General features: G+C 39.8%; 1 protein-coding gene across 4 annotated transcripts in view; it reads left to right on the forward strand.

The window, feature by feature from the left end:
- The first annotated feature begins 375 nt into the window (after nt 1-375).
- Nucleotides 376-26,222, forward strand: part of rap1gapb (RAP1 GTPase activating protein b) — an 88,415-nt gene continuing 62,568 nt past the window's right edge. For 3 of the 4 annotated variants that reach the window (XM_086149932.1, XM_086149933.1, XM_086149935.1), the window contains exons 1-2: nt 376-468; nt 13,088-13,123. In XM_086149932.1, coding sequence (XP_086006058.1) covers nt 425-468; nt 13,088-13,123 — 80 coding nt within the window. In that variant the 5' untranslated portion in view covers nt 376-424. Of the gene's footprint in view, nt 469-13,087; nt 13,124-24,794; nt 24,831-26,222 lie in introns of those variants that run through there. The other variant, XM_086149936.1, reaches the window with a different exon arrangement.

A 26,222-nucleotide genomic window follows, 5' to 3' on the forward strand; every position in this document is an offset into this window, starting at 1 on the left:
CAACATGTAGTAATTACCACCATGAAATAGAGGATGGAAATGTGGCCTCTTCATTCTGGAAAAGGGGGGGGGGATCACAGATACATGCGGGGAAATTATCTGGTTTGTTACCAGGACAACAGGACCGGCTAATTCTTAATCTGGCAGAGATAGTAGCCTCTTAGAGAGCACAGTAGAGACACAAGGTAGGAGGGTCGAAACGTGTACACTCACAAAAGATCTCGAGAAAAACACGCACACCCACTGAGGGCTCAGACATCGATGGAGGACACAGCTGAATGTTTGAGTTGAAGACAAAGAGGGGAGGATGAAAGGAAACGCAAACACATTGGGAAAGGAGGAGTAGTATGACTGCCAGTGTGTAGACCGGTGTTGTGAAGTGCTCTACAGTTCTTGCGTGTCACTGGCAAACCTCACCGGCGGGATGTCTCAGAGGAATAGAAGTTTCACATTCGGAGCTTACGGAGGGTAAGCCGATTGATCTCCTGATGTGTATGCTAATGGTGTAGTATGTGTGCAGACAATAAACTGTGGGAGGACAACATTGCACCTGTTGCACCATGTTACCAGCCCACATTGCAGTATGAGATGATAATGTGTAAGTGCTTAGGGAGTTGCTTTGCACCTGCTCAGCAACAACAGAACCAGATGACTGTGACAAGGTCATTGACTGCCTCCACTTTATTCTAATTATTTGCATCATAACTATTAGTGATTTAATTGCTCCTGAGGTGCTGCATTTATGAGACAAGTTTATTAATTTGTGAAACCACAGGGTTGGAGGTCAAAGAGATCTTTATGTGCATGTCATTGGCACATCAGGGCTGTGATCGATTGCGTTTGCAGGGTTGACCTGTTCAAGATTGGTTCAGAAGTCTGCTACTCAGCAAAATGCAAAGATGTAGGTGGTTGTCACAAGACAAAAACTTTTAGTCCACTAAAAAGTTATAGGCACTTTAAGAGATGAAGTAAGTAATTCAGTCAAGAGGTTAATTCAGGCAAAACGCGAGCTCAATACAACTACAGTCTTTGTGATGACTTTGGTTGTCTGAGTGTGAGTCTTTGACTCAAAGCTTTATCTCTCCCGGCAACATTGAAAGGCTATTTTTCGTGTCTTTTTTACCTCCGGTGGCCTTTGCCAAATTTCCTATAAAATACTCATTATGCTCATTTTGACCTTTCTGTGTTAGTGAGGAATTCAGAATCTGCCCAAATGCACAGGAAAAGACTGATAACTTAGGGTACCTGGGAAAGGGCAATGATGCTGGATGCAGAAAGAATTTTTACAAGAGCACACAGTTTTGAGACTTGAAGGGTGGTATTTGTCTCAGAAAATTAGATTCTTGAAGAACCTTATGTATAGCAGTACCAAAGTATTGACGCAAGTATTGCGATGTATTGATATACAGGTGTGTGTGTGTGTGTGACATTGTGAATAATTGTTCAGCTATTTCCTATTGTGAACTGAGTCATACAATTAACTTATCTGGAGTGCAGTGCATTTTAAGAATCTTTTAAGAATATTTTGAGAATATTTTTATCATACAACAAGCATAGCACGAGTGATATCTGGATTCCAAAAGGTCTATCAGCAATGCTTTTCCAGGTGGGCCATGACCACAGGGTTGGGTTTTTGAAAGTCTAAACATCCAAGAGAAGCCCTACTTAGACACGCTTCTTCGGCCCACTGCACAAAATCAACACAACATTCTGTGGTAAACTCGAGTGACTAGTCTGCCAGGTCATGGGGTTTTCACACTAGGTGATAAAAAGTGCATGGCTGGCCACAGCCCCACAAAGCAGAAAATCACAATCAAAATGTAATTATGTAAAGCCCCACTGATCTACAATTGAAGAAGAAGAAAATTATTAAATCATAAGTCAGAGAAGGCAAATCGTTTTACATCAGAAGCTCTGTGGGGGAAAAAGTAAAAACACTGCTGGAGCTCAGTGTAGCTCTGGGATTTCCTCCAAAACTGATAATCTGGTTCAGTCACTTTTAGCACTTCAGTGTCACACATCCCCACCCCACTGTCGAGATGAGACCTCCTGCTATGTATACAGGAACACTAGAAAATGAATTGCTCAGATATGGGGATCCAGACTGCCTGGGTCACCTTATGAAACTTTATGCTCCAGGCTTTGGTAGTTAATGCTAATGACAATCCCAGGAGACTAATGATCATTTGGACCAGTAATTTAGTCACTGTGACAACATCTCATCAATCTCAATTCCAGTCTACAGGTCATACCCACTGTAAGCATCTTATTGCCCCCCAATCTGCATATGGATAACATGAGTGATATACTGTGAAACATGTGGACGCATTGCATTTTGCTTTTTTTTTTCCAATTGTGAAAAGAAATCATGGCCTTCAAGAGAAAATGAGTCAATCTAACACACTCCATAATAATGAGAATGTTTTTCTGGGAAGTAAATACCTCAATTTGCCTCAAACCAAATTAAGCCAAAAGTCAAGAACTGTGGGTTTTGTGCTTGTCGACTTTGAGGTGACATCCTTAGAACAGTGTGACTGTTTGTGCACGCTTGTTCAAAGACATCTGTGATCCGGGCTCATAAACTCCTAGGCTAACATTGCCTCAAGCAAGCTGCAGCTGTCGGATTTGAATTGTCATATTTGTATCAAGATGACAAGGGGCAGTTTTTTTTTCTTTAATGTATCTAACATGTTTGTTACATGTCTGTTTGTTACTAGCTGTAAAAAAAATGTTTGCTTTTTGATTGAAGACTGGAGAGAACTCATCCAGATGGGAGAGATCAGCACATCATCAAGGATGCATTAACACTGCAGGTCTGATATGATGTCTATTGGATTTTTTTAAGGTTTAAGGGTTTTTAAGGTAAAAGAACAAGAGCACATATACAAGCAGCCAAAGTGGATTTCCTCCACCGGGTGTCTGGGCCCTCCCTGGGACATAGGGAGAGAAGCTCAGTCTCCCGGGAGGGGTTCGGAGCACAGCCGCTACTCTACTGCATCCAGAGGGGCCAGATGAGGTGGCTTTGGAATGTGATCAGAATGCCTCCCCGGCGTGGTATTCCGGGCACACCCCGGCAGGGGGAGACCCTGGGGAAGACCTAGGACATGGTGGAGGATAACTGTCTCTCTGCTGTGCCTTAGGATTCCCCTAGAAGATCTGGACATAGTAGCTGGGGAAGGTCTTGACCTCTGCTTATGCTACTGCCTCTGTGACTTGACCCTAAATGGATGGGGTTTCTTGAAGCATGTGTTTTAATCTATTTTTTATTTTCTTTAAATAGATCCATATCCAATATTTTCATTTACATGAGTTTAAAACTAGTACATGGGTGTATTGTTGCTGAATTCTGCCCTCTGAGGCATCTTTAGAAGTCTAAAATCTTGCTCACATTTCAGAATTGAGAGAAAAAAAGAGTCTCATACGTGTACATTTACCTCTCAATGCTGAAAACTGGTATTTAAAATAACAAGCAATTCACAGTGACAGGGAATGTCTGATGTTCCTGCTCAGGTGACACACACTGCCAGATCACATTATTATGATTCTGACCTTACTTTTGTGGAAATCATCAGAAAATTCTGTTTGCATTACATGCACTTTCTCAGTCCACGGAAAGTAAACTGTCTCTAATTTGAATTCACTTTATGATGTTTTTTCAGTAATGGTCATCTTCTAGAATCCACCTCGAAGGAAAGATGAAGCGGTCACCAAGTAGTTAGTGGACTATGCGGCCTGTCATCTGTGACACGTTTTTTAGTGCTGACAGTCATCCAGTCATCAGCTGAGCATGACAATGATGGTGTAGATGTGAGATACCTCTCCGGAGACAGTCGAGGGAAGCAGGGTTAAGTGACAAGCTACATGTATGTAGCGTCCTTTTATGAGTGACAGTTAGAGAGTGGCTCGGGATCCAGCGAACGGCAGTATATTTATGTGATGATGAACAACAGGGAACAATCTTTTGTAGGCAGAAATGGATGAAACCCAGACTTGGACCGCCAATTTATAAAACGATTAATGGTCTTGCCTTCATAAGATATTTCTGTGCAACATCATTTCCTCTCACAATTTCATTGAAAGTTTGGTAATAAGAGCCAGGCTGTATCTACAAAGCAATTGTAAGCTGTGAACAAACAGCTGTATATTGTGCTATATTAAAGAAGCAATTTTCCCTGGTGTCTGTGTTGCTTCCATTTTTTAGTTTGACATTATGTTTGTAGCATGGAAATTCAAATTAGGTGAATATGGGAGGGTGCAGCTTTTAATATATGCAAAGTAGTAGAAAGTTGGTGGGCTGTGTGTGAGTCTGTCAGATATTCAGTAAACTTTTCATGAATAGGTAAATTCAGTACCCTTTGCAAAGACCTTCAGACAAGCACATGCTTGTGATGGTAGATGTACTGAAAGTGTCTTTTTTTTTTTAAGAGGTGATACTTTGGCGGTAAACCGAAGGTTGATAGAGGAGCAGGTCATTGGTCAGTTTGCCTCAGAAATCTTGCTTAGTCATATCAAGAAAATTTTGTATTGAGGTCTGTTGCAATTTCCCCTGCAGGTTTATATTACCTGACGGAGAGGAAGATGATGCTCCTACATAGCTGGAATTACTTTGATTCGTGAGTTTGTTCATAGAGATATTTCTCTTGATTTTATTTTTATCATCAGCTTCATTTCTATTTGTCTTATTCCCTCTGTGACAATTTTTTTGAGCGAATCTTGAATTTTTACTTTGGTCGGTCCCTTCATCAGGATGGTGATTTATTCTATGACAAGTCTCTGTGAGCTCCTTGGCTAATCACCTCCCAGTGACCAAATATGCCCAGAGGTAGGGTGAAGAAAACAGTGCATGTGTGTGGTTTCATAGTAGGTTGAGTGCTGGGTTTGTACGTGCCAAATTTGGAAAGAGGGAAGAGTCAGCCAGGAGTCAAGTGGAAAGGCTACGGAAAACTGTGATGAAAATAATAGATTCTGTTCCCTCAACTTTTTGGCTGACATATACATTAATCACACATCGCACAAATGCACTTATTATTACATTTTTTTCTTCGTAATTTTTACGCAAGCTGATATTAGGCTTGTCAATGTGGGGTGAAAAGAATATTTAAAAGAATACTCTGAGGCTCTTTAAATATTATAAAATATGAAATGGTAAAAAGTAATGGCTCATGAATAAATCATACAGAATTTACGTAAACTTTACTTTTAAAAGGACATTGTTAGGGAATTGCCCAAAATGAAAATCAACGTGGGTATCTTAAAAAAACATAAACATATTTATACAACTCTTATTTCTAAGGAATTAGATGTCCCCAATTTATTACAAATGAAAGACCAATAATATTTTGGTTGTGAAAAATGTACATCATACTTTGAAATACTGTTAAGCTGTATGTTAAGTTGCTGACTTTGAGCTGACATGAGCAATTATAGAGTCATTATAAAGTATCTATTAATGTGCTATCATAATCCTATTCTGCTGCTTAAAGGCCATTAATTGACGATGTATGTCAATAACCAACAACATGACTAACAAAATTTTGAAGTGATTGTACATGAATCGTCACATTCTTGACTCAGTATGACGTACCTGCTGTAACTCAAGAGGTCATTGTCCTTTTCAGTATATTGACATTGATATATTTTCTGAGGACCCTTTTTTCCAACTCAGAACACAATTCATATAATAAAGTGAGGTCTTGTTCATCATTAATTCAACGGTAGTTTGACCCTTATTAGCCCACGCATGTTCCTTAAATTGCCTCGTCATCACACACCCTGTTGCAGCACAGCAATTACCAGACTCTATTAAGAGGTGGGCTACACCTTTTAAAAGGGGTCCAGCCGCAGATCTGTTTCCGCTCGGTGTTAGACGACCAGAGTCAGCACTGGCAGAAATATGTCTAAATTAATGGATCGCTGAACTGAGACTGCACACAAAATAGCTGCAAATGAAAATTATACCGACACTTTTCTACAGCTTTTTTTCCTATATTCCTGTTTTTTTGCCTGGGAGAAACCTCATTCATCGTGCTGATGCCCACTGTTCCGCTGCTGAACACGAACATAAACTTTCCATCTCATGTTTTCTCATGAATTCTTGTTTTCTCAAAGAAACCCATCACTTCATCAGAATGGCAGGAAAATATCCTGAGGTGGTCTAAAGGACAAGTTGTTTAGTTATAGAGAGGCTGTGAAGCTCGTAATGTTAGGCATTAGCTTTGGAAATAACGCAATATAAACTCGGGTCTTGAAAACACAGACTGGCTGAACGACTACTGCTTTGGGATTTACGACCGGCCTTGTGGCAGGTTACCGTCTTCACTTGATTTCTGGAAAGATTGAAGTGTTTATTAGAATTGTCAGTTCGTGTCAATGCCCACATAAACCAGCTGGAGTCCCTGGAAAAAAAAATCAGGAATTTGACAAGTGTAGATTTCAGTGTCAGATCGGGATAAATCAGATGAGCACATTGGAGCTTAACAGTTCACAGCATCTCCGGATTTATTGAGTCCAGTCAAGGGGAAAAAAAATGCTGATGTCGGGTGATTATTGAAGTGCTCTTGAGGATCTTGTTCTGAATAGTAACACCTCCTTTCAAACACTTCTGGCTGAGTACACTGAGTATCCTGTATTGATCGCTTTCATTTGACATGATCCATTGAGCTTTCTGTTTGAATGGCTGAAAATTTACATTCGCACATACTCTGCGTAGTTCGCTGTCAGCAAATCCATATATCAATGTGAACATATGCTCAGAAAACAAAAAGAGAACAGATTGGCGCAGGTCACCAAGGTTATGTGAGTGAAAGTAGAATAATTGAACCAAATTTAAACACACATTAACACTCATGGGAATTAGATTGTAAATGAGGTTGTTATTCTGTAATGAGTTCTTAATGAACCGTGGATTTGAAATAAAAAAATCGGCCCAAAAGCCGAAGCCCTAAATGGTTTTGTCTACAGCAACTGAGCTTACCATTTCACTTCGACCCATTTGTTTGCCCTTGCCCCATGTGTGTCAGGTGGTTCCACAGCAGAAGCGGGTTTAGTTGTTTTCTCCTGCCTGTTAAAACCAAAACACTGTGTCAGCAGGTGGATTATCACTTACCGTACCGCTGACTGGCAAACTAATATTTCCATTCTCAACAACTGAGCAACACACAAAACAGGCAAGTGGAAGTTGCCACCAGCAACTTGCTTAATGTCAGTGTTTGCATGTCAAATATATTTTTGCAGGTACGGTTGAGGGTGAGTTGAAACTAATGACAGTGAAGGGTCTATTGAGTTTGCACTGCAAAATAAAGTCATGAATTAACATGGTTTGATGTCAGACGGTCTGCACTGATCCTGTTTCACTTTGTTGCATCATCCCATTTTCTCACATATCCTGATCCAGTGTTTTGACAACAAGTGACACGGGGATTGAAGTAGTGAGGCTGTACACGTTAGTACCGGGATAAAGACTCATAGAGCTGTTCGAGATCCCCCTAAAAAAGGCACATATTCTGCCCTCAGGCCTCGATGCTGCCACCAAGTGGCTCGGGCATGATAAGTGAGCTGCGCTCAAAAGTCCCCTCTCCAGTCAAAGCTGTGTTTTTGTTCTCATACAGGTGAAAGGAATCACCTTGTGGGATGATGAATGACACCATGTGTATTGATCCGAGGGAAGATTTTCTCTAAATCCATCGAAAAATCTGATTTAAAGAGGTGTATTTGTACTTTTGATAGATACCTGGCTTAATAATTATAGGTGTGATGCTGACTTGAAACCTCCAGGTTAAGAGAGGCTGAGAAATGACTTCACGTCTAGCTGAGAGATGTAGTTTCATTCTCCGCCAGAACCCAAACACCCCAATCTGTTTTTTTAAAAATAGAGACCATGTGACGTAATTATTATGAAACTGTTTCCTCTGAGGCTTAACTACTGTGATAACAATCTGCCATCTTCATAGTTTTTTTGATAATGTGATTTTGATTTCACAAAGTAAAATGTTATTTACTTTGTTGCGCAAAAATAAATCAAGGGGTATTTATACTAAAACTAAACATCTTAGTTTATTTGATAAAGAATATTGTCTCATTGGGACTTAATAGTTATTTCTTTAGCCAATCTTTTCATTATTTCAGTCTGATTTTATAGTCCATATGATGATTTGATACATAATAAACTCCAATTTAAAAAGACATCTTGCTATTATATCTACTGAGATCTGTGTGTGTGTGTGTGTGTGTTTGTGTTGTGTGTGTGTGTGTGTGTGTGTGTGTGTGTGTGTGTGTGTGTGTGTGTGTGTGTGTGTGTGTGTGTGTGTACAAATTCTTTCACATCTTGTCCAGCGACTTTATGATGTGTGTTCAGATATTTTCAAAGTTTCAATGCAAGGAGTTCAGAGTCTTCATAGATGTTGGTATGGCACTTTCATTGTCTACAAAAAAAGTGCCCCGATTTAAAGGTTTTGTTGTTGTATGTTAAGAGAAGATAAACCTAATTGATCCCCATAGGGGACATTCTTTTATCACAGCAGAATAACAGTTATGGTGTCAATAAATATGAATATATATATGTATATATAAATACAGAGACAATTAGAGGTGAATTAGAATATAGCAAAAGACATCGACAGACAGCAGAGAGAACAACCTCAACAATGTCAAGGATAAGAATGAACAACAGAGTGGGAAAAAATAAGACAGTAAGGGTGAAAATACACAACCAAAATGAAAAAAACAAGGATAGGAACACAAAGAGTGACAATGACAAAAATATACAAAAATAACCAGGATGCTAATGGGCTGAGACCAACAAGGGTAAAATAGACAACAGAGTTTGTGCATGACACGTGTGAATGGGTGAGGTTGTGGTGGCACAGATACACCTCTGGGTGAATCAGTTGCCCATCAGCCACAGTTCGTCATGCAGGGGGTAGGAAAGATTGTCCTTAGCACCTAGTTTGTCCTTCACCCTCACCACTGCCACCGATTTAAGATGGTACAGGTTCAGTCCCACCACTGAGTGGGCTTTCCTCACTAGCTTGTTGAGCCTGTTGACTGTTGTTTGCTGTATTTCTTAAAGTCTGGATTAAGCTTCAGTGAAGTATCACACAGCTGTAAAGGTTGTCTTTTCATTAAGATTGCATGCGATTGCACAAGTAAAAGACCTTGTTTTGTCACTTAATGTTAGGGGTCCAAATATAATTTAGAATAGAAATAAAAAACATACAGGAAAAAAAACAACTTTTTTTTCTAATCAAAAATCTTGCCTACGTGGCCATCTACGATAGACTTTCTTTAAATAATCACAAGTAATGTTTCGGTTCAGTCGTCTCAGTAATTGTTTTTTCGTGAAATGGTAAATCAGATTGCCTTCCTGTGAGTGTAAGTGAAAAAAACTTGATGAGCCTGTTTCTTAAATTTATAGCAGTTACTTGCTTGTGTGTATGTTGTTTTTCCCCATCTGCAAAACTGCCATTGATGACTGCAGATGACTGCAGAAATCTCGGAAAAAAAGACAACTGGTGCTGTTACGACTGATGACCCTTCAGATACAACTGACTCTCCTGAACGCGTTTTGTTTCTTTTTAAAGTTAAACACCTCTGCTTTATTACCCCTTCGACACTGGAAAGAGAGTGACAACATTATTATGTTTATGGTGTTTTCATTCTGTTTGTTTGATGACAAACAGAGCAGGTGCAAGTGAATTGAATAGCATTGAATAGCTGCGATAATTATTTGATTGAATTAGCCCTGCGGAAGAAGGGATAAGTGGTGATTATCGGTGATTGATCGTCTACAGCTGACTCCGTGATTGCATTGCGGATTGATCCAAGAGAGGGTATTTTTTCCTGAACACTTTGAACGAAAGTTGAGACGAAAGAGATCGCCTGCGTTCCTCAACTACCCCATAAAATGATGCACCGATGGAGGAAAATGGCCAGCTGCTTTATTCTTTCCATTACTGGCTGCCGTTTTTTATCTCTGACTTCCTGCTCTCCCTTTCCTAGCAGTCAGTTTTGCTCATGAACACACTCTTTCTCTTTCAGTCATTACTCATGTCAACCCAGTCTGAATAACTGCAGCGGGGCAGGAAGTCCTCCCAGAAATTCTTCAATGTATCCTAAATGCTCTGTCAGCGTCACTTGCTTTTTTTCACCTTTTTTTTTTTTCTCCATTTACACTTGTGCTGCATGTACAGTAACATTTGACGCTAATTTAAAAGGAACCGTGTCTATCAGATGCCCGTCAGTGTATCTGAATCACTGCCAACTGTTTGACAGTCCCAGCCAGTGTTTTACTGGTAGGCTTAAGAACAGATCTAAAATAAAGTCACAAGAAAGCATACTGGATGTGAAAAAATCCTTGGCACGCATACATTCATTCATTATCTATCCCACTTACCTGGCACTCAAGGTTGCAGAGGTGCTGGAATCTATCCCATCTATCATGGGACGATAGTTTGATAATGGGGCTACACATATACATAGAACCATACACACATCTTGGTAGTTAAGTCTCCACTGAACCTCCAAAGTATGTTTTTTGGACTGTTGGAGGAAAGCAGAGAACCCAGCAGAAACCCATGCAGACATAGGGAGAACATGCAAACTCCCAATAGAAAGGCCTTCGGTCGGAATTGAACCAGGGACCTTCTTTATTTTGGGTGGAAGTGTCACTTTTCCTTCTCCACTCCGTCTTGATACGTTGGAGAGTTGACATTGTACAAGCTGGGTTGTTCTGCCTGCAGCTCCACCATCTGGTCGTCTGTTTGGATGGTCCATATTGATCGGGACGTCCTTCGCCATTCCTGCTCATCCATACCTAAAATTTTCTTTCAGTCATAATTCTGAGACTGTGAAAATCTTTTGGTGTAAGTCCACCATAAGACCAAATAATTTACCTGTAAAGTTTATATTCTTGAAACTGTAAGACACTGTAAGTCAGTTACATTCCTGAAGCTCCTTGGTGTCAAGAGATCGGCTTGCTACTAGGTATGAAGCAATCTTCAATCGGCTGCCAGCGGATTTAATTTTGGACACATCGTCAGGTGTGCATCCTCCTTAGACAACCACAACAACCACAGCACAAACACACCTGTCCTTGTCCAGCTGGAGTTTTGTGCTCAGTGATCCATGTTGCTTCATCCTCCTGTATGAGGGTTTTATGGCAGTTGGCCTCAAGGAGTTACATTACCTTCACCTCCAAGTTCCACTCTCCCCTAGTGTGATACATTCCGGTTTGGTCCGTTAGGTATACTTTTGACAAGTTTCTGTTTTGAACTTTGCATTTGTTAGTAAGAACTTCAGTTTGCTCTTTTTCTTTGTGCATGTGTTCACGGTTTTTGTTGTGGAGTGTTTTGTCTTTTGTTTGTATCCTGTATTACTTTTCGGCTCTTCCTGACTTCTTGCTTGTTTGACATCCTGCCTTGTGCATTGCCTTGACCTGTCAGTCAATTTTGCCTCAAAGCCATACAGGAAGGATCTGACCAATCGTAAATGCAGTTGATTCAGCCGCTGGTTTTACTCCAAGTGAAAGAGACAATGATATCCTGGTCGGGCTGTCAGGGGAACAAGAATAGAGACATCCCAAAGTCTTTGAAATATAAGTTCAACACCAGGTACTCTGTTCAAAACCTAAGCTTGATTTCGCCTCCAGCTAGCTGGCCCAAGAGGAGTCCAGCCTCCAGCAGGCTGCCTTATTAGCCTCGGCCAGGTCAGACCTGTCCCCATCTTGCCCTTCTGTCTTTTCACAGCGCTCACTGTTTTCACAGTTGTTTGCAAATCCAGTAGACCCCTCAGCACGGTCTCTACAAATATGCTTTTCACAGTTTCTTGCATCTGCCCTGTTCTCCTCAACTATAATTCTTTTTTTTTTTTTTTAAATTATGAGTTCCACAATTTCTGCCTCTGTGCGATATAGATACTTGGGATGATTTCCTATAACATTGTACTATAGTCATATCTTATCGTCAGTCTGCTCATTAGCTATTATCCCATGGCCACTTATTAGTCACTTTTCTCAACAATTTTCTTCTCCTTTGACTTTTTAACAATCCTAAATTGGTCTCACCTTACCCTGTCTTGCTTGCTTCTTTTTCTAATTTGCCTTCCTTTTCATTTCCAATGATGCCAACATGTGCCGCAACCTGAAGATGGAAGGTGATATTATCACCTCTTTATCTACTAAAGATCACACATTAGCTCTATCTGACTCATTCTTGCAAACACCAGCTGTTGTGTCATCGAGTGACTTCGCAGCCTCACGGCTTCTGTGTGGGCTCCTGCCAGCTGTGATGTCAAAAAGGGACATGGTGACGTCATGGCATCTCAGTGGACTTCTCAGTTCATGTTACAGCCAGGGTCTGTGACATTTGCCTGAAGGGGTCAACAGTTGACTGCCCTGTAGGCCTAGTCAACAGTTTCCAAAGGGAACAGTGAGAGGGAATAGAACATTTTGCTGGTAGTTCAGCTCTCTGAGTGCCGGCCTCCTTCAAACCTCAACCAACAAGGAGAAAAAGTTTTTTTTTTCAATTTTTGTCTCTGTCCCTTTTTCAATTTTCCCTCTGGATCTGCAGATGGAAGTGAAAGTTTGGCAAAGTTTTTGGGTGGGCAGGCATTGGAAGAATCGCAAAAGGCTTGACCCACAAGAAAATACAGTTTTTCTTTAAAATAAAATGTGTCTATTTTTCTAATTATGGAGTCGAGAAATGTGAGCAAATCAGTTTTGCTATTACATTTAAAAAAAAATATATTTATATATTGTTCCTGTAGATGTTGTGGATAAACTTTAGCTTTTATGGTTTTTAAGATGGTTTTTGTGGGCTTAAAGATGAATACGATGGGAGTTTTTGTTTTTAAACAACATCAGATTTACCTGAGGGGTTTGTGAGAGCAGTAAGACTGCTTTGCATTGGGAACTCACAAAATGTGGACACAGAATATACTGTACATTGTGCTGATGAATGAATTAAAAAAAAAAGCTGTATTCGCATCGATGATCAGTTAATTAGATCACTCACAAATGTAACTCTTCTCACGTTTCAGCTTTTAGCAGTGCGTGGGATGGAAACTGAAATTAATTTGCTGTCTTTTTCTCTAGAGTCGACAAGAGCTTCTCCCGGAGCAGAACCCTGTGGTGAGTCAGTCTCTTATTTAAATCAAATAACACGTGCCAAATGTTTGGTCTCTACACAACGTGAAAGACTTTATAAAGATGGTGGCGCATTTTAATAAGACGAGAAGATGATATGAAATGTGTTTCCAATCCATAAAGCCACCAACTTCTTTCTTTTGTTGGCTTTTACTCAGCAATAAGACTGCCCTCAGGTTTTCAATTTGTGCACGCAATGCTCCTGTCACTGTACGGCTTTGGTCATTTGCATCGATTGAAAATGAAGTCAGTACAAGGTAATGCTCCATTGGGCAGCTCAGAGATGAGACCGCGCGGCTGTAATTATAACATGAAAGAGGTAATGGAGCTGTATAGAATCAGCCGACACTTTTAAGTCTCCACCTCCACTTACCATTTGATAGTTGAATTTAACTTGGATGGTCAGATGGATGTGACATGAAATTTGTGAGGATGTGACCGGTAGATGATGTGGTCGGTCTGCGGTGGCTCATCATTCACATATTTCATATACCAGGATGGATTTGTTCAATATTCTATTGAGGTTTCGTAATCTTATCAGCTGGCTGGATAAAGTTTTGGAAAATGAATGACTTAATCATGACATATATTTTGCCGGATTGAAGGGTGGCTCTCGGGTGTCAGTCACACACACAGCTGTAATTTCAACAAGATTTAGGGCAGTGGCTTAAACCAGCGCTGCTGCCTTTTTAAAAATAGGCTTTTCTCGATCCTCTGCCATATGCCCGAAATCCATCACATTATCCTCAGCCTGCCAGGTGCAGGAGCGTACGGGTGTTGCGTAAGCACGGCATGCCCCCAACATCTTACTTTGGCACACTTGAGTTGATTTGACTTGAGTTGCCTTGAAGTTTGGGCACGATTATGTGTTTTTTTTCGACAAAATTTGTCCGTTAATCTGCTCACAGCACAGTGTTCCCGATGAAACACATTAACTTGATTGCTCTCAATCCCAGTGGTGTTTATCTGTCTTAGTCTAAAGCCTGCGCTGTAATTTCTTCAAGAATTATCATCCTTGTGTGCGTTTTTGTCCTCTTCAGCTATCTCCAATAAAACGAGTGAATATAATTAAAACTACCATCAAGCATTTTCATTGCGATTGATGAAATATTTTCCCAGCTTGGCGATTTGGGGTTTGTCTCTTTTCAACAGTGTGATATATCTCTGCACAGCTGGGAGTATGCCTGTTGTCTCTCAGGATCTCTGAGCTGCAGCACGGCCAAGAGCCCAATCAACCCCATTGGCTGTCATGAGTATCTAGGTGGTAATGAATTGCTCCTCTGTGCAAAATGATCAGGCAAGAGCGAGGCAAAGATGTCTCTAATTGGGCATCTCTGCCTTTCCACACTGGTGTTAATGGCCGCCCTCTATCCTGCCGGAGTCCGTGTCAAAGAGCAGCCGATATCTCAATAAGCAGATGGAGGTTGTTCTACTGAGACAGTACTTGATTTGATTGTTTAAATTCACCAACTCGCACTCCATAGCCATTGACTGGGGTCTGGGTGACATATTGAATGATGTCGGAGAGCGATGAAATACCGCAGCTGTTTAAATGCGGATTCATTTTTAAACATTACATTGCATTACAGTCATCTGGTAGACGCTTTTATCCAAAGTGACTTACAAGAAGTGCAATTCAGTCACCGGCGATTCGAAGTACCAGTAAGATCCAAAGTACCCGCAGACAACAGTGGAAGACAAGACATCATGTTAAACAATTGACTTTCAGCTATGTAATATATGACTGAAATTGATTTGAAATGTATCTTTACTTCAATATAAAGGTGATTTTCTCATGTTCTCATTTACTTGAACATGCTGTCTCTTTTGATTTTTATAATGCAATGATGCAGGAATAATTTCAGGCAATATCCCTGTGACGAACTAGCTGTTTGCGACTGATTTTCATGTAACTCACTATGTTCGTTCAAACTATGAGAGAATAGATTTTGTGTATAGGTACACTGGTTTTATTCAATCCCACCCAACATAAATGGACACTGGATGTATTGCTTGTGTTGCATCTTACCTCCAAGCCAGGGACATCCTCTGTCCGTCTCACAATTGTGATCTCGTTTGGCAGCAGAGTTTGAAGTTGTTTGTGTGACTGCTTCTCACATTTAAACTAAAAACGTGTTTATAGATGAAGACAGGGTTGTCACGAAATGCTATTGCGACTCTAACAACATTTGACAAGCCTCAAACTTTGAGCTAAAGGGTTTTTAAACCTTCAAAAAATGTGCAGCTTTTATATTAATCATCACAATTTGATCTGCCTCATGCAGTTGTTGGATTTATTCCGTTATACATATTCTGTTGAGTGCTTAGATGATAAGTGTTAAGTATATCTTGAGGCTCACACTGAGAATGAAAGAAGAAAATTCCAGATTCATATCTTGGGCTTTATTCATATCCCTCTTAGCTGTGGTGGTGCTACTCATGACACCTTGACTTGTCTGTGGGAATGTGTGAAATCCAGTGCCGCTCGGTTTCCTTTCCGACCAAATACCACATTCATCCCAGGCTGCTATCACTTACATACTGGTAGTTCCAGAAGCATAACATGTTCGGTAGGAGAAATAAAACACAGGCCGGTTTGCCAACTTACTTTTGTGTGAGACACCTGCTGTCAGGAAGGTTCTGACACAGTGACGCTGCCCGTTGCCAAACAAATCTCACACGTGGTGATGCTATCCCTGCAGGGAGGAGGAATAAAAAACTGCTATATGGATTAAAGAGACTTTCTCTGTTGGCCGGACAAAGTCTGGACATCAGATTCTTTCCACATTTCATCGCCAACATCTGCCCACAAACATGAGTGGGGCCGGAGTGCACAAACAGATCAGTTTTGACAAAATGACAGCTCAGTTTTCAGTTGGATCTACAAATCCAGTTCTGTCAGGACCGAAATTAAATTATTTTGTCTGTCTCTCTTCAAATGAGATTACAAAGATTCTTCGAGATAGTCAGTAATTTCGGTTCTTGATTAGACATTTCTTATTTATTTTTCTTTCAATTGCTGCTGTTTTTGGAGTTTCTCAAGCGGTGGTAATTTTGCAGCTCGAATTCCAGAGCGGCGTAAAATACATAAAAGCCAGAGGGTTTTCATGTATTTATACTTTTGTCCTGCAGCTCATCAGTAATTATTTATAATTATACAATATTCCTAGCATATAGCTCAAGGTCAGTGCGTCTATTAACTACAGACAATGTTTCCCATTCTCAGACGAGCAGCCTATCACGCAGTCAGTCACAGTTCAGGAGCTGCACTAGAGCCCTTTGTTTTGTTGTTGGCTTGTTTGCCTTGTCTTTTACATTGCTACAGTCGACGGGTCCAGCGCTGGACTTATGTCAAGACATTAAGTATCAGACATTTAAAGGAATCTTACCAACTGTGCCCAAGTCTTGATGGTCCACTCTATTGTGGGGGCAAAACTTGTCATCTTTTCAAGATGTCAAGCTTACAGTCATTCATTTATAAACAATACAGTTTATCCTGCACTTGTGTTGTGTTGGGGGGGGGGGGCAGAGCCTCATAGATACATACAACCATTCACTGTCTCATTCATACATCTGGGCAAATTTAGGGTTTCCAGTGAACTGCCTGTTTTTTTTTTTTACTGCAGTAGCAAACTGGAGAGCCCAGAGGAAATACATGCAGACAAGGGGAGAACATGCTAACTTTGCTCAGAAAGGTCCCCTGTCTGTATTGAACCAGTGACCTTTTTTGTGTACCACCATGCTTATTTAATCTCAACTTATATTTGAACGCCCTCTCAATATACAGTAGATATTCAGTATATTATACTGTGCTTCGAAGCAACCAGCTGCATTCAATATAAGGAAGGTGCAGAAAAGTATATTTGTTCTAAAATGGAAAAAAAGGACATAGTAAACAATAGAACTGTGCAGGATTAAAGAAAGATATGAAATCATTGTGATTCTTAGATATTAGTGCTGGATATGATATACTTTTATGTTTTCTGACTTACTTAATTGAACTATTTATCGATGCTTGGAGTCTTATGCAATTTATTACATCTTGTTGGTAGTTTTTTTGTGTTGTTTTTCTGCTGCCACATGCGATATGCAAAATACTTTTGGCTGCATTTTTTCATGTAATGTGCTCTATAAATGAAGTGTAGTTGGAGTTGCATCAGCAAATGCAGTGGCGGCTTTATAGCTGTTCTTTATTTCTGCATATGTTGAATTATATCAAATATAGAATAAGTAGAATAATAGGAAAGAGTGCACAATTAGGGTGGAAAAAAATCCCTTAGGGGACAGCAAGAAAATCCCAGATGTATAGAGAGTAAAAAAAAAAAAACAAGACATCTGGGGATTATAATATTAGGTCTGAACTGCATTCATGCATCTCACATTTTCTTTTACGTTGGCTAGTTTTTTTTTATGGTTTACAAGGTTGTTTTGTATAAAAGACTGAATTGTTTCTTTAAGTTAATGGACTCTTGGGATGTTCAAATTATCTCATTGCAGGCTGTGGAAAACTGATGTAGTTGCGGTGCAGCAGCTTCCTGTAACTAGGATCCTCCTGTAACTAGGTGCTTATAGAGTCTTCATTGCTTGTCGAGGTTTGCGGCGTCTCCACAGACCCTGGCTGTCCTCCCACTCACATCACACACTATTCTGACAACTCCCGCACATGACATGGTGTTGGTCAGACTTCATCAGTGTCAACACAGTCAGGGGCTCACACATTTGTAGAGTCCAGACTTTTTGTTGCATGTATGACTATAACCTGCTGCTTACTTTGTCCCGATAAGATTTTGCTACAAATTCCTGATTCCTCTCAGATACAGATCTCGTTATATGAGATTTAAAAGGGACATACAATTAAGTTAATAGCTATTAGCTATATTATCATATTAAAAACAATGTTTTTTTTGCTATTTTTTTGAGAACAGACTGCCCATGTGCTTTTTTTCCAGATGCATCCAAACCACAAGACTCCTGCTGCGACCCAGACGGGCGAGTCTGGATATCCGTGATCCAATGAAGGCACAATGTGGTCTGCCCATGCAGAGGGCACAGTCGGAGCGAGCGCAGGGGTTATTTTAGTAGATGGGGTTTGTCTGTTCGTTGTTCGCTGCACCTGCTCAGTTGAATAAATGCTGGAGTGCAGATGTAGATCGCAAATGAGGGGGAAAAAAGAAAAGCAAGTTGTGAGAGTTTCATCAATGCACCGTCCTCCTTATTGCTCCTATAGTCACAATCAAATATTATTTTATAATGTACATATATTTAGATTATTAAGACTCTGAATGGGGGTTGGCCATCAAACACATGCAGGCACCGTCTGTAAATTCCAGTTGGGCTTCATTAGTCGCCCCATTTATTAAAGACATATTCCACTAATTAATTGTGAAAGCCAGGACTTATCGAGGGGTTAATGTTGCTTGTAGCTGAATCTATTTAACATTATGAGGAGGTTGACTTCATATCATTAGACTCTATTATGTCTCAGTTGAATTAGCCCTGTTTATACCTCGCCTAGTAGGATGATAATGAGCAATGGCAGCAATGATACATTCCGGCATCATTCCTGCTTTGTTTTATCATGATGGCAAAATTATGATTTTATTGCGTTGGACTTGTAAATAGAAACAATACTTGTAACAGATATCAGGGACATGTATTGTTAGTTCTTGGTGCTTAAACTTCTGTATCCCAAGTCCTGAGATGATGTCTGAACTTGGTTGATGGAGCGCGTTAAGTCATTGAATTGTTGTAAATCTTATCCAGACGTACTAGGGTCTCTAAAATGTGAAATCCAGCGGTTGAATGAGATTTGAGTCAACCAGTTGGAAATTCCTCTGCACTTGGAGCACTTGAAGCACTTGAAAACTGTGTCTGCTCTGAGTTAAGTCCATGTCCTTCATGCTTGGTTGCAGACATTGGAGACAACGTACTTTATCTCCGAACTTTAACACTGCCACCATGGAACCAAGCTTTAGTGATGGGGCTAATAAAACTGGTTTATCACTGTTTCAGCCAGAAATGAAGTATCATTTCTCTCACAATCCTTATTCTTTGTCACTTTTTTTCTGGCTTTTAACAACAAATAATTGGATTATTTTAGATATTTAGATCATGGTCACAGGGTTAGCAAAAGTTCCACACAAATCACATCTAATTTTGATATGGGTCTTTGCAGTTCCACTGATCCTTACTTTTATATTTGCAAGAATAATGTATCATAAAGTTTTATATAACAGTGCTTTTTTTTTTTTTAAACAGACAGGTTGCTTTCAAATGAAACAGCCATTATTACAGTCGGTATAACTAATCAATACTTGCTGCTAATGTAATCTGTACTCTTTAATAGTTGATACTTAGTAGTTTGCTAGTAACATTATCAGTGTTAATGATAGAGCAGCTCTTAAACAATCCTATCACAACACCTTTGTGTGTTTTTTTTCACGCCAACATCCGTCTGACACTCACCGTTGCACTTAATTGCATCAGGTTATTGATTTGGAGACGACCGTGGAGCCAGATGTTAGCGGAAAACAGACAAGGCAGTGATCATGCTCGGCGATGAGGTTCAGGTGTGGCGAAAACAGCATATCTTTTTATATCTGCACGTTGTATAGAACATCACGGCTGCATGCTGACTACAAGTATGTTGTTTACCCTTTTCGCTCCGCTTGGTGCTTCTCACTCAGCAGTCACTTGAAGTACCTACCGGCAGCTCTGCCTGCCCACACAATGACACTAATCACCAAGTTACATCCTGCTGTAGTCAGGAACCTCACACCCTGCAAGTCCTGTCCTTCGCCCTTTAATTAAATTCTGATCATGGAATAGTACTTGAAAAGTCAGTCTTGCTGGCTCCATTGAAATTGCCCTTAAATTTCACAGGATAGGGGAATTCCCATTTTATTTTTCATCATTACTGGACAAAAGAAGCACTCTTTTTAATGCATTCAAAACATTTACAGCTCAACTTCATTACAATACTATATTTCATGGTTGCATTTAAAATGTAGTCCCAGTGTAAATTTAATAATATGGATCCCTCCCCCAAATAGTGTGAAAAGCTGAGTATAGCTTTGGACTACATGATAGGCTTTTGATTATGGACAGGAAACAGACTGTCCTCAGTACCTGCCAATCTGACAGTCATGTGGTTTCACATTCTGGATGGAGGTATTACTGCCAAAATCAATAGCCAGTACCACCCAAATGCAAGGTAATTATGTGAGGCTGCAGGGTTTTTTTTCGAGGAGTGCTGACAACACAGTTGTCCTGTTGACAAGCTGTTTCCTTTCTTCCCATTCATGTTGTGAAGGGAATATGGGGCACAACCAGGTCCTGCCTCCCTGGAACCAAGCATGTTAGCTGTGTTTATTGTCAAGTTTTTCTGAAGACATTTTTGTGGCTGCTCTGCTTGACTTGTTGTTGTTCATCTAAAACAAACATTTCAGAACCAATGAATAGCTACTTGTAGCACAGAATAGTTTTAATTGAATGACTTTTGTGGAAATTAAGTTTTTACACAGATTGCTTTTTTATTTCATTGTATCATCCCCACTTAACACTATATGTATATATATATATATATATATATATAAATATGTGTGTGTGTGTGTGTGTGTGTGTGTGTGTGTACCACAGGTATATTAAGCTAATTGAATGCTACAAAGCAACCAATAATTACATTTATGAAAATCAAAAATTGATTAATGAATAATTCTTGCAAACAATGGCTAGACCCTAAAAATAGATGTGTAGCAATAAAATAACTCATTTTTGCATTTATTTATAAATGCAAATATGAAAAATAATGCAAACTACTTGACTGTTGATGTATTAATCACATAATGGGAACTGGAAAAGCCTCTTTTAATCCATGCACAGATTAAGCCGATTGCATTGAAATTAAGTTATATGACCATGTTAAAGACAAAAGTAATGCAACATGGTAGTCTTGATATTTTAACAGTGGTGCTAAACAGTGAGATCCTTTTCCTTTTTCCAAACACTCCCTCACATTTCACCTGCATTTGGCAAACGGCATGGACATACTGTAGCAGATCCACTGATGACTGTATTTCAGTGTCTTGGAGAAAAAAGCATACACATTAGCTATAATAACTAACTACAGACAATTTTGGTACATTAGCTAAAGCATACAGTTTACTCTCAAGTAGCCTGGAGTAAGAATTAAAGGAAATATTCTAAATAAATCGTTCTTGTGACAAATTCATTTCAGAAAAGCTGCGGAGCCGCACTAAGTGACTCAATGCTTTTACTTGGTCCAAGCTTGGATCCTTGCCAAAGGTCAAGTTCCTGCCACCCATAGAGAAGAAGTAGCTCTGACCTGGACTGACACCCTGTGGTTATGCAGACCTACTCGTGCTAATGAGTGTAGAGGTCGATGAACTCCAAGTACTCTTTGAGACTGTGTCTTAGTGGAAAAAAATCCAGGGCTGGAAAATATCAAACAAATAGAAATCGTTATATAATGCTTGTCATATAATATGTTATAACAGTTATCATCCGCAGGGAGTGAAGTGATAATTACCCAGACTCAGTCAACAGAGAGTCTTTTTAGTCTCGTGCGGCAAGCCTTCGACATGAATCAGGGATAATTAGATGACATACTGTGTTTCTGATAATTACCTAAGAATGAACAAACTAGTGACATCCAGCCTGTCAAGCTCTCACAAAAGCCAGACAATGATGTACTGCATTTAAAAAAAAAGTTGTTTTTATTTTAATGATTTACTTATTTGTTATTTATTTCAATTTGATACACTGATATTAATATTTATATCTGTCAAGCTGTTGGGCCAAATAAATAATTCCTATCAACAAAATTCCCCAACCTAATTTTTTATTCTGTAGATTACTGCATCTAGCGTTTGATTTTAAAAATATTGAATGAAAAAAAATCTAATGAAAAAATTGTGCAATGAGAGATGTAGAAAATTTTGGAAAATGAAATGATATTTGTTTCAATATTTAAGGAATTTTAGTAAATGTTGACTTGCTCTATGAATTCAACAATAATCCCTGTATTCCCTGGAACCGGAATTCGGTGTTTTTTTTTTCTTTTATCCTGTCCTTTAGTCATAAACCATGTACTTTTCATCTTCTATCCATATGACTCTTAAGAGTTTTAACCACCCAAAGAGTTGCCAGAGTGTCTGCAGAGACAGGAGGTGTCTTTCTACTTTTAAAGAACCACTGAGAATAAAGTTTGCTCCTGTTTTAAATTCTGAATTGATTTTTTCCAGTGCATGAGAAGCAACAGCAGAGAAAAATCACAAGTGTCTGTTCTCCTTTGAATTGAAATTCACTTAAATTTCAGATGAAAAGAATGAAAAGATGAAAAAAAAAAAGTGAATCAAATATGAAAGCCAAGAGGAGGCTTCTACTTTGGGGGGAAGGCAATCGCCCGCTGAGCTTGTCCCCACGCATATCACCAGTGTCGACAGGATGAAATGATTGTAAATGTGAGTGTTACTATTGCTGTTTCTAAGTCTATTATCTGCAGTTGGGTGGTGTGTAAATGTTAAATTTAGTCAGGCTGCCTTAGGAGAGAACTGTGACCAGAGTGGGAGGCAGAAAGTCGCAGTCAGCAACAGACACAGAAAGGGAATGAAACTAATGAAATGAGAAATGAATTTAAAAAAAAAGGCAAAGTCTCTGCATGACCCACATGCTCATGGAAAGTGTTCCATTAATTCCTTTATTTGGAAAAAAAAAAAAAATGTGAACCTGCCTATGACCATTGTGACCCACCTTAGGTTATGGTCCATGTAAAAGATCTTCCGCTCCACGGCGACGGCAATTGAGAGGAAGGGGGTTGTTGATGGTTGCAGTTGACCTGCAGCACTGCCTGCTCTCTCCCCTCCCCAGAGCCTCCCGGGACCATGAGGACCATCGCGGAGGGTTTACTGCTCCTGAGTGGCAAATTAAATTAAAAGAGACCGCCTTTTTTTTACTGCACTCAACATGGCAGATGTTATGGCACTCTGAGCTAGCTGGCTTTAGGCTACCTGTAATAATAAACCCCCACAGGTGGGATTGGGGGGGCAAGGCAGCAGACCGACACATGGCTGGAATTTTATCTTGCCTTATGTATTTTGTTTGTTTGGACTGCAGCCTTGATTATCGATTAGCATAACCGCCACTGAGTTTTGTACAGTGTGCCAACTGAAGCAAGATTTTTTTTTTCTTTTTCAGAGGTAAAGCTGCAGAGCAAAGATGTAGGTGGAAGGAGTGATATATCCTGGAGTGCTTTTTTTTCTGAAAGGAGTATTATGCTTGTTTCTTTTCAGTACTCTTTTGTGGATCTATTTTTGATGAAAACACCTTTTACTGCAAAGGTATATCAGTTACTAGGAGTTCATGTGAAAATTAATTATTTAGATTCAGTAAGCGGTTGTGTGAAGCAGACTCAATCTGGATTCAAAATTGACATCAAATTCAGACTTGATAATATCTTATTCACTTTTTTTTTCAATATTTTATTCATGATAAAGCAAAAACTAATGTCAAATGTTTTTTTCTTCTCTATTTTGGTAATTGATCGTCAGCCATATTTCCAGGAATATAATTTTCTAATCGCAGTATACTAACTTCATTAATTCTGTAGTTCATTAACAAATGTTGACAGTAATTTAAAGTCAGACTAATGATTAATGCTAATTACTGCATTACTGGTGACAACATATTCATAAATGTATGAATTAATTTGTCAATTAGGGAAAGCTATATAATTGATTAGAAGTAGTACAGCATATTTTTTATGTAGTGCATCCCAAGTGTCTTTTCAGGTTCTGTTCTGTTCAAGGCTGGTTTAGAGAAGTAAAAGTAGAATTGAGCACTCAGAATCCAGGCCAATGATGCTATCTAATGATTGCTGAATAGTCTTGAACTTAAAGTGTCTGTCCCGCACTGAACAGGAAAAAGCGATTGCACACAAACACAACGAACAACGCTGACCTGAGCTCTTTCCTCTGCAGGGCTGACCAAGTGTTTTTTTTTTTTTTCTCCTCGCCTGTATACGGGTGCATTAGAAAATCTGCAACATTTTACAGCCATTCAGCCAACTGCCTGCCACTAATGTGTCAAATGGACAATGGGATGGTCAGGCTAATTTGTGCTGAAGGGCTTTTATCATGTCGGAACATGCTGTCAGACAAGGTAACATCCTATTTTTGAGAACTTTGCTTTTAAGAGTACATCCGGTTGCATATTATCTTATTCACCGAGCCGAATTTGTTCTTAACAAGCTTAACAATGAGGCAATTAGCAAAGCAACAGCCAAAACTTGAACTGGTGGTTCTCAGTCCTGGAGGGTTAAAGAGAAGAGAGGCAGATGGGGGGAAAAAAAAAATGCACAAAAGGCAAAAATGCATTTGGCAGCTGGGGAGGGGGGGCAGAGAGCTCGGAACATGAGCACGGTTTGAGCTCTGAAATAAAGTGAGGGAAATTCATGGATGATTTGATGAGGCGGAATGACGGGGAAGAGGGAGGGAAGGACAGACAGAGAAGCTGGAGGGAGGGCTGCTCTCAGCATCATCTGACGAAAGTGAGGCTGATCTTCAACAGCAGGTGTTGGAAGATAGAGTGACTGAGTCAGACACACAGGGAGAATGATCCATGGAGTTGTGGAGGTTAGGAGAGAGAGCTGCAAGTGATGCAACAATTCGCAGAGGTAGGATGGATATGACTTGCACTGTGATTCTGGAGGAAGGGATTTTTAAATTATATATAAATTATATATATAACCGAAAGCAGGGGCTCAAGGAAATAGATTGATAAAGCTGCTGTACGGGGGAGGCTTGGTTCTCTTTGTGTCCTACTGATCCTTTCATTTTAGGTCTCTCTCGACTCCAAACTTTCTCTTTGTGCTTTTTTGTTTTCACATTTTCGGTTCCAAGGAAGAAGCTGACTGGCATCTCAAGTAAATTAGTCTGCTTTCATTGTGCATTAGTGACTATGCTTGATTAGATTAGTTGTTCTCTATAAGTGGACCTGCAAAGCTTAGGGGTTGGTGGGCTGTGTGTGTGTGTGTGTGTGTGTGTGTGTGGTAATATGATATGGCGCCAAGCAACTCCTAAAGGACCGGTGTGAAGGATCTAGCAAATTCTCATGGTTAGGGGTTGGATATTTCAAATTTCGTCTCACTGCTCCCTCATGAAAAACCTGTGGTAGCCTGTTGAGGCCATTCACTGTCTTTTTAAAGACATACAATTATAAAGAGGAATGACAACCTTGAAAATAATGAGGAGTGCCAGAATATGAAGTCTGCTCTCTTGTGGTAATCAAGAGAATCCTATTTCCACATTTCCATTTCCATTTCCTCATCAACCGCTGTTGAAAAGACCAAGTTGTTATACTTGGAAGCCTTCTGATATCAAGTAGCAGGTATCTGTAGACCTTGACGCTGCTGTTTGGGGGCCACGTTTCCATTCCATCAGTTTCATTTTTCCCCCAAATTTTTGTTCTTTGCAGTTGGAAGTTGTGCTACTTTGTCGGGAAAACTGCTACTGTGGGGTTGGCTTCCGCTGTTTTAGCACAGTCATGTTTTTCCCTAAACCCACCAATTACTTGAGTCTCAAAATCAAAGGTGAGGTCAAAATGACCTACTGAAGTTCAGCCCAATCATCAGAATGGAGAAGAACTCTGATTTATACAACTTTGAAAATGTCATGGTTGTTGGTGCTGAGTGATTCAATGTGTATTTTATCAAGTAGGATATTCATGCACCACCATCTCAAGGATTTACAGAGAATGGTCTGAAAAAGAGAATGTATCTAGACAGCAGTATTTCTTTATGTCAACAGTCAGAATAGAATAGCTGGACTGCTCTGAGGTGATAGAAAGGCAACAGTAAATCAAATAACCGACTGAGGTATGCGAAGGACCATCTTTGCATGCATAACGTGCATTTGCGTTTATGACCACAGTGTCAACAAACTCATTTCATCTCAAATTGGTTTTCTTGAGCATGACAATGGATGTAAATTCACTAGAGCGTCTTTGAAATGTGCTGGATTTGGAGAGTCTTGTCACAGAGGTATAGGTCAATAAGGGCCAAAAATCT

The sequence above is a fragment of the Fistularia commersonii genome, chromosome 7 (assembly GCF_037954325.1).
Source record: "Fistularia commersonii isolate RoL2024-O1a breed Wild chromosome 7, RoL_Fcom_v1.0, whole genome shotgun sequence".
Taxonomy (NCBI): Eukaryota; Metazoa; Chordata; class Actinopteri; order Syngnathiformes; family Fistulariidae; genus Fistularia; species Fistularia commersonii.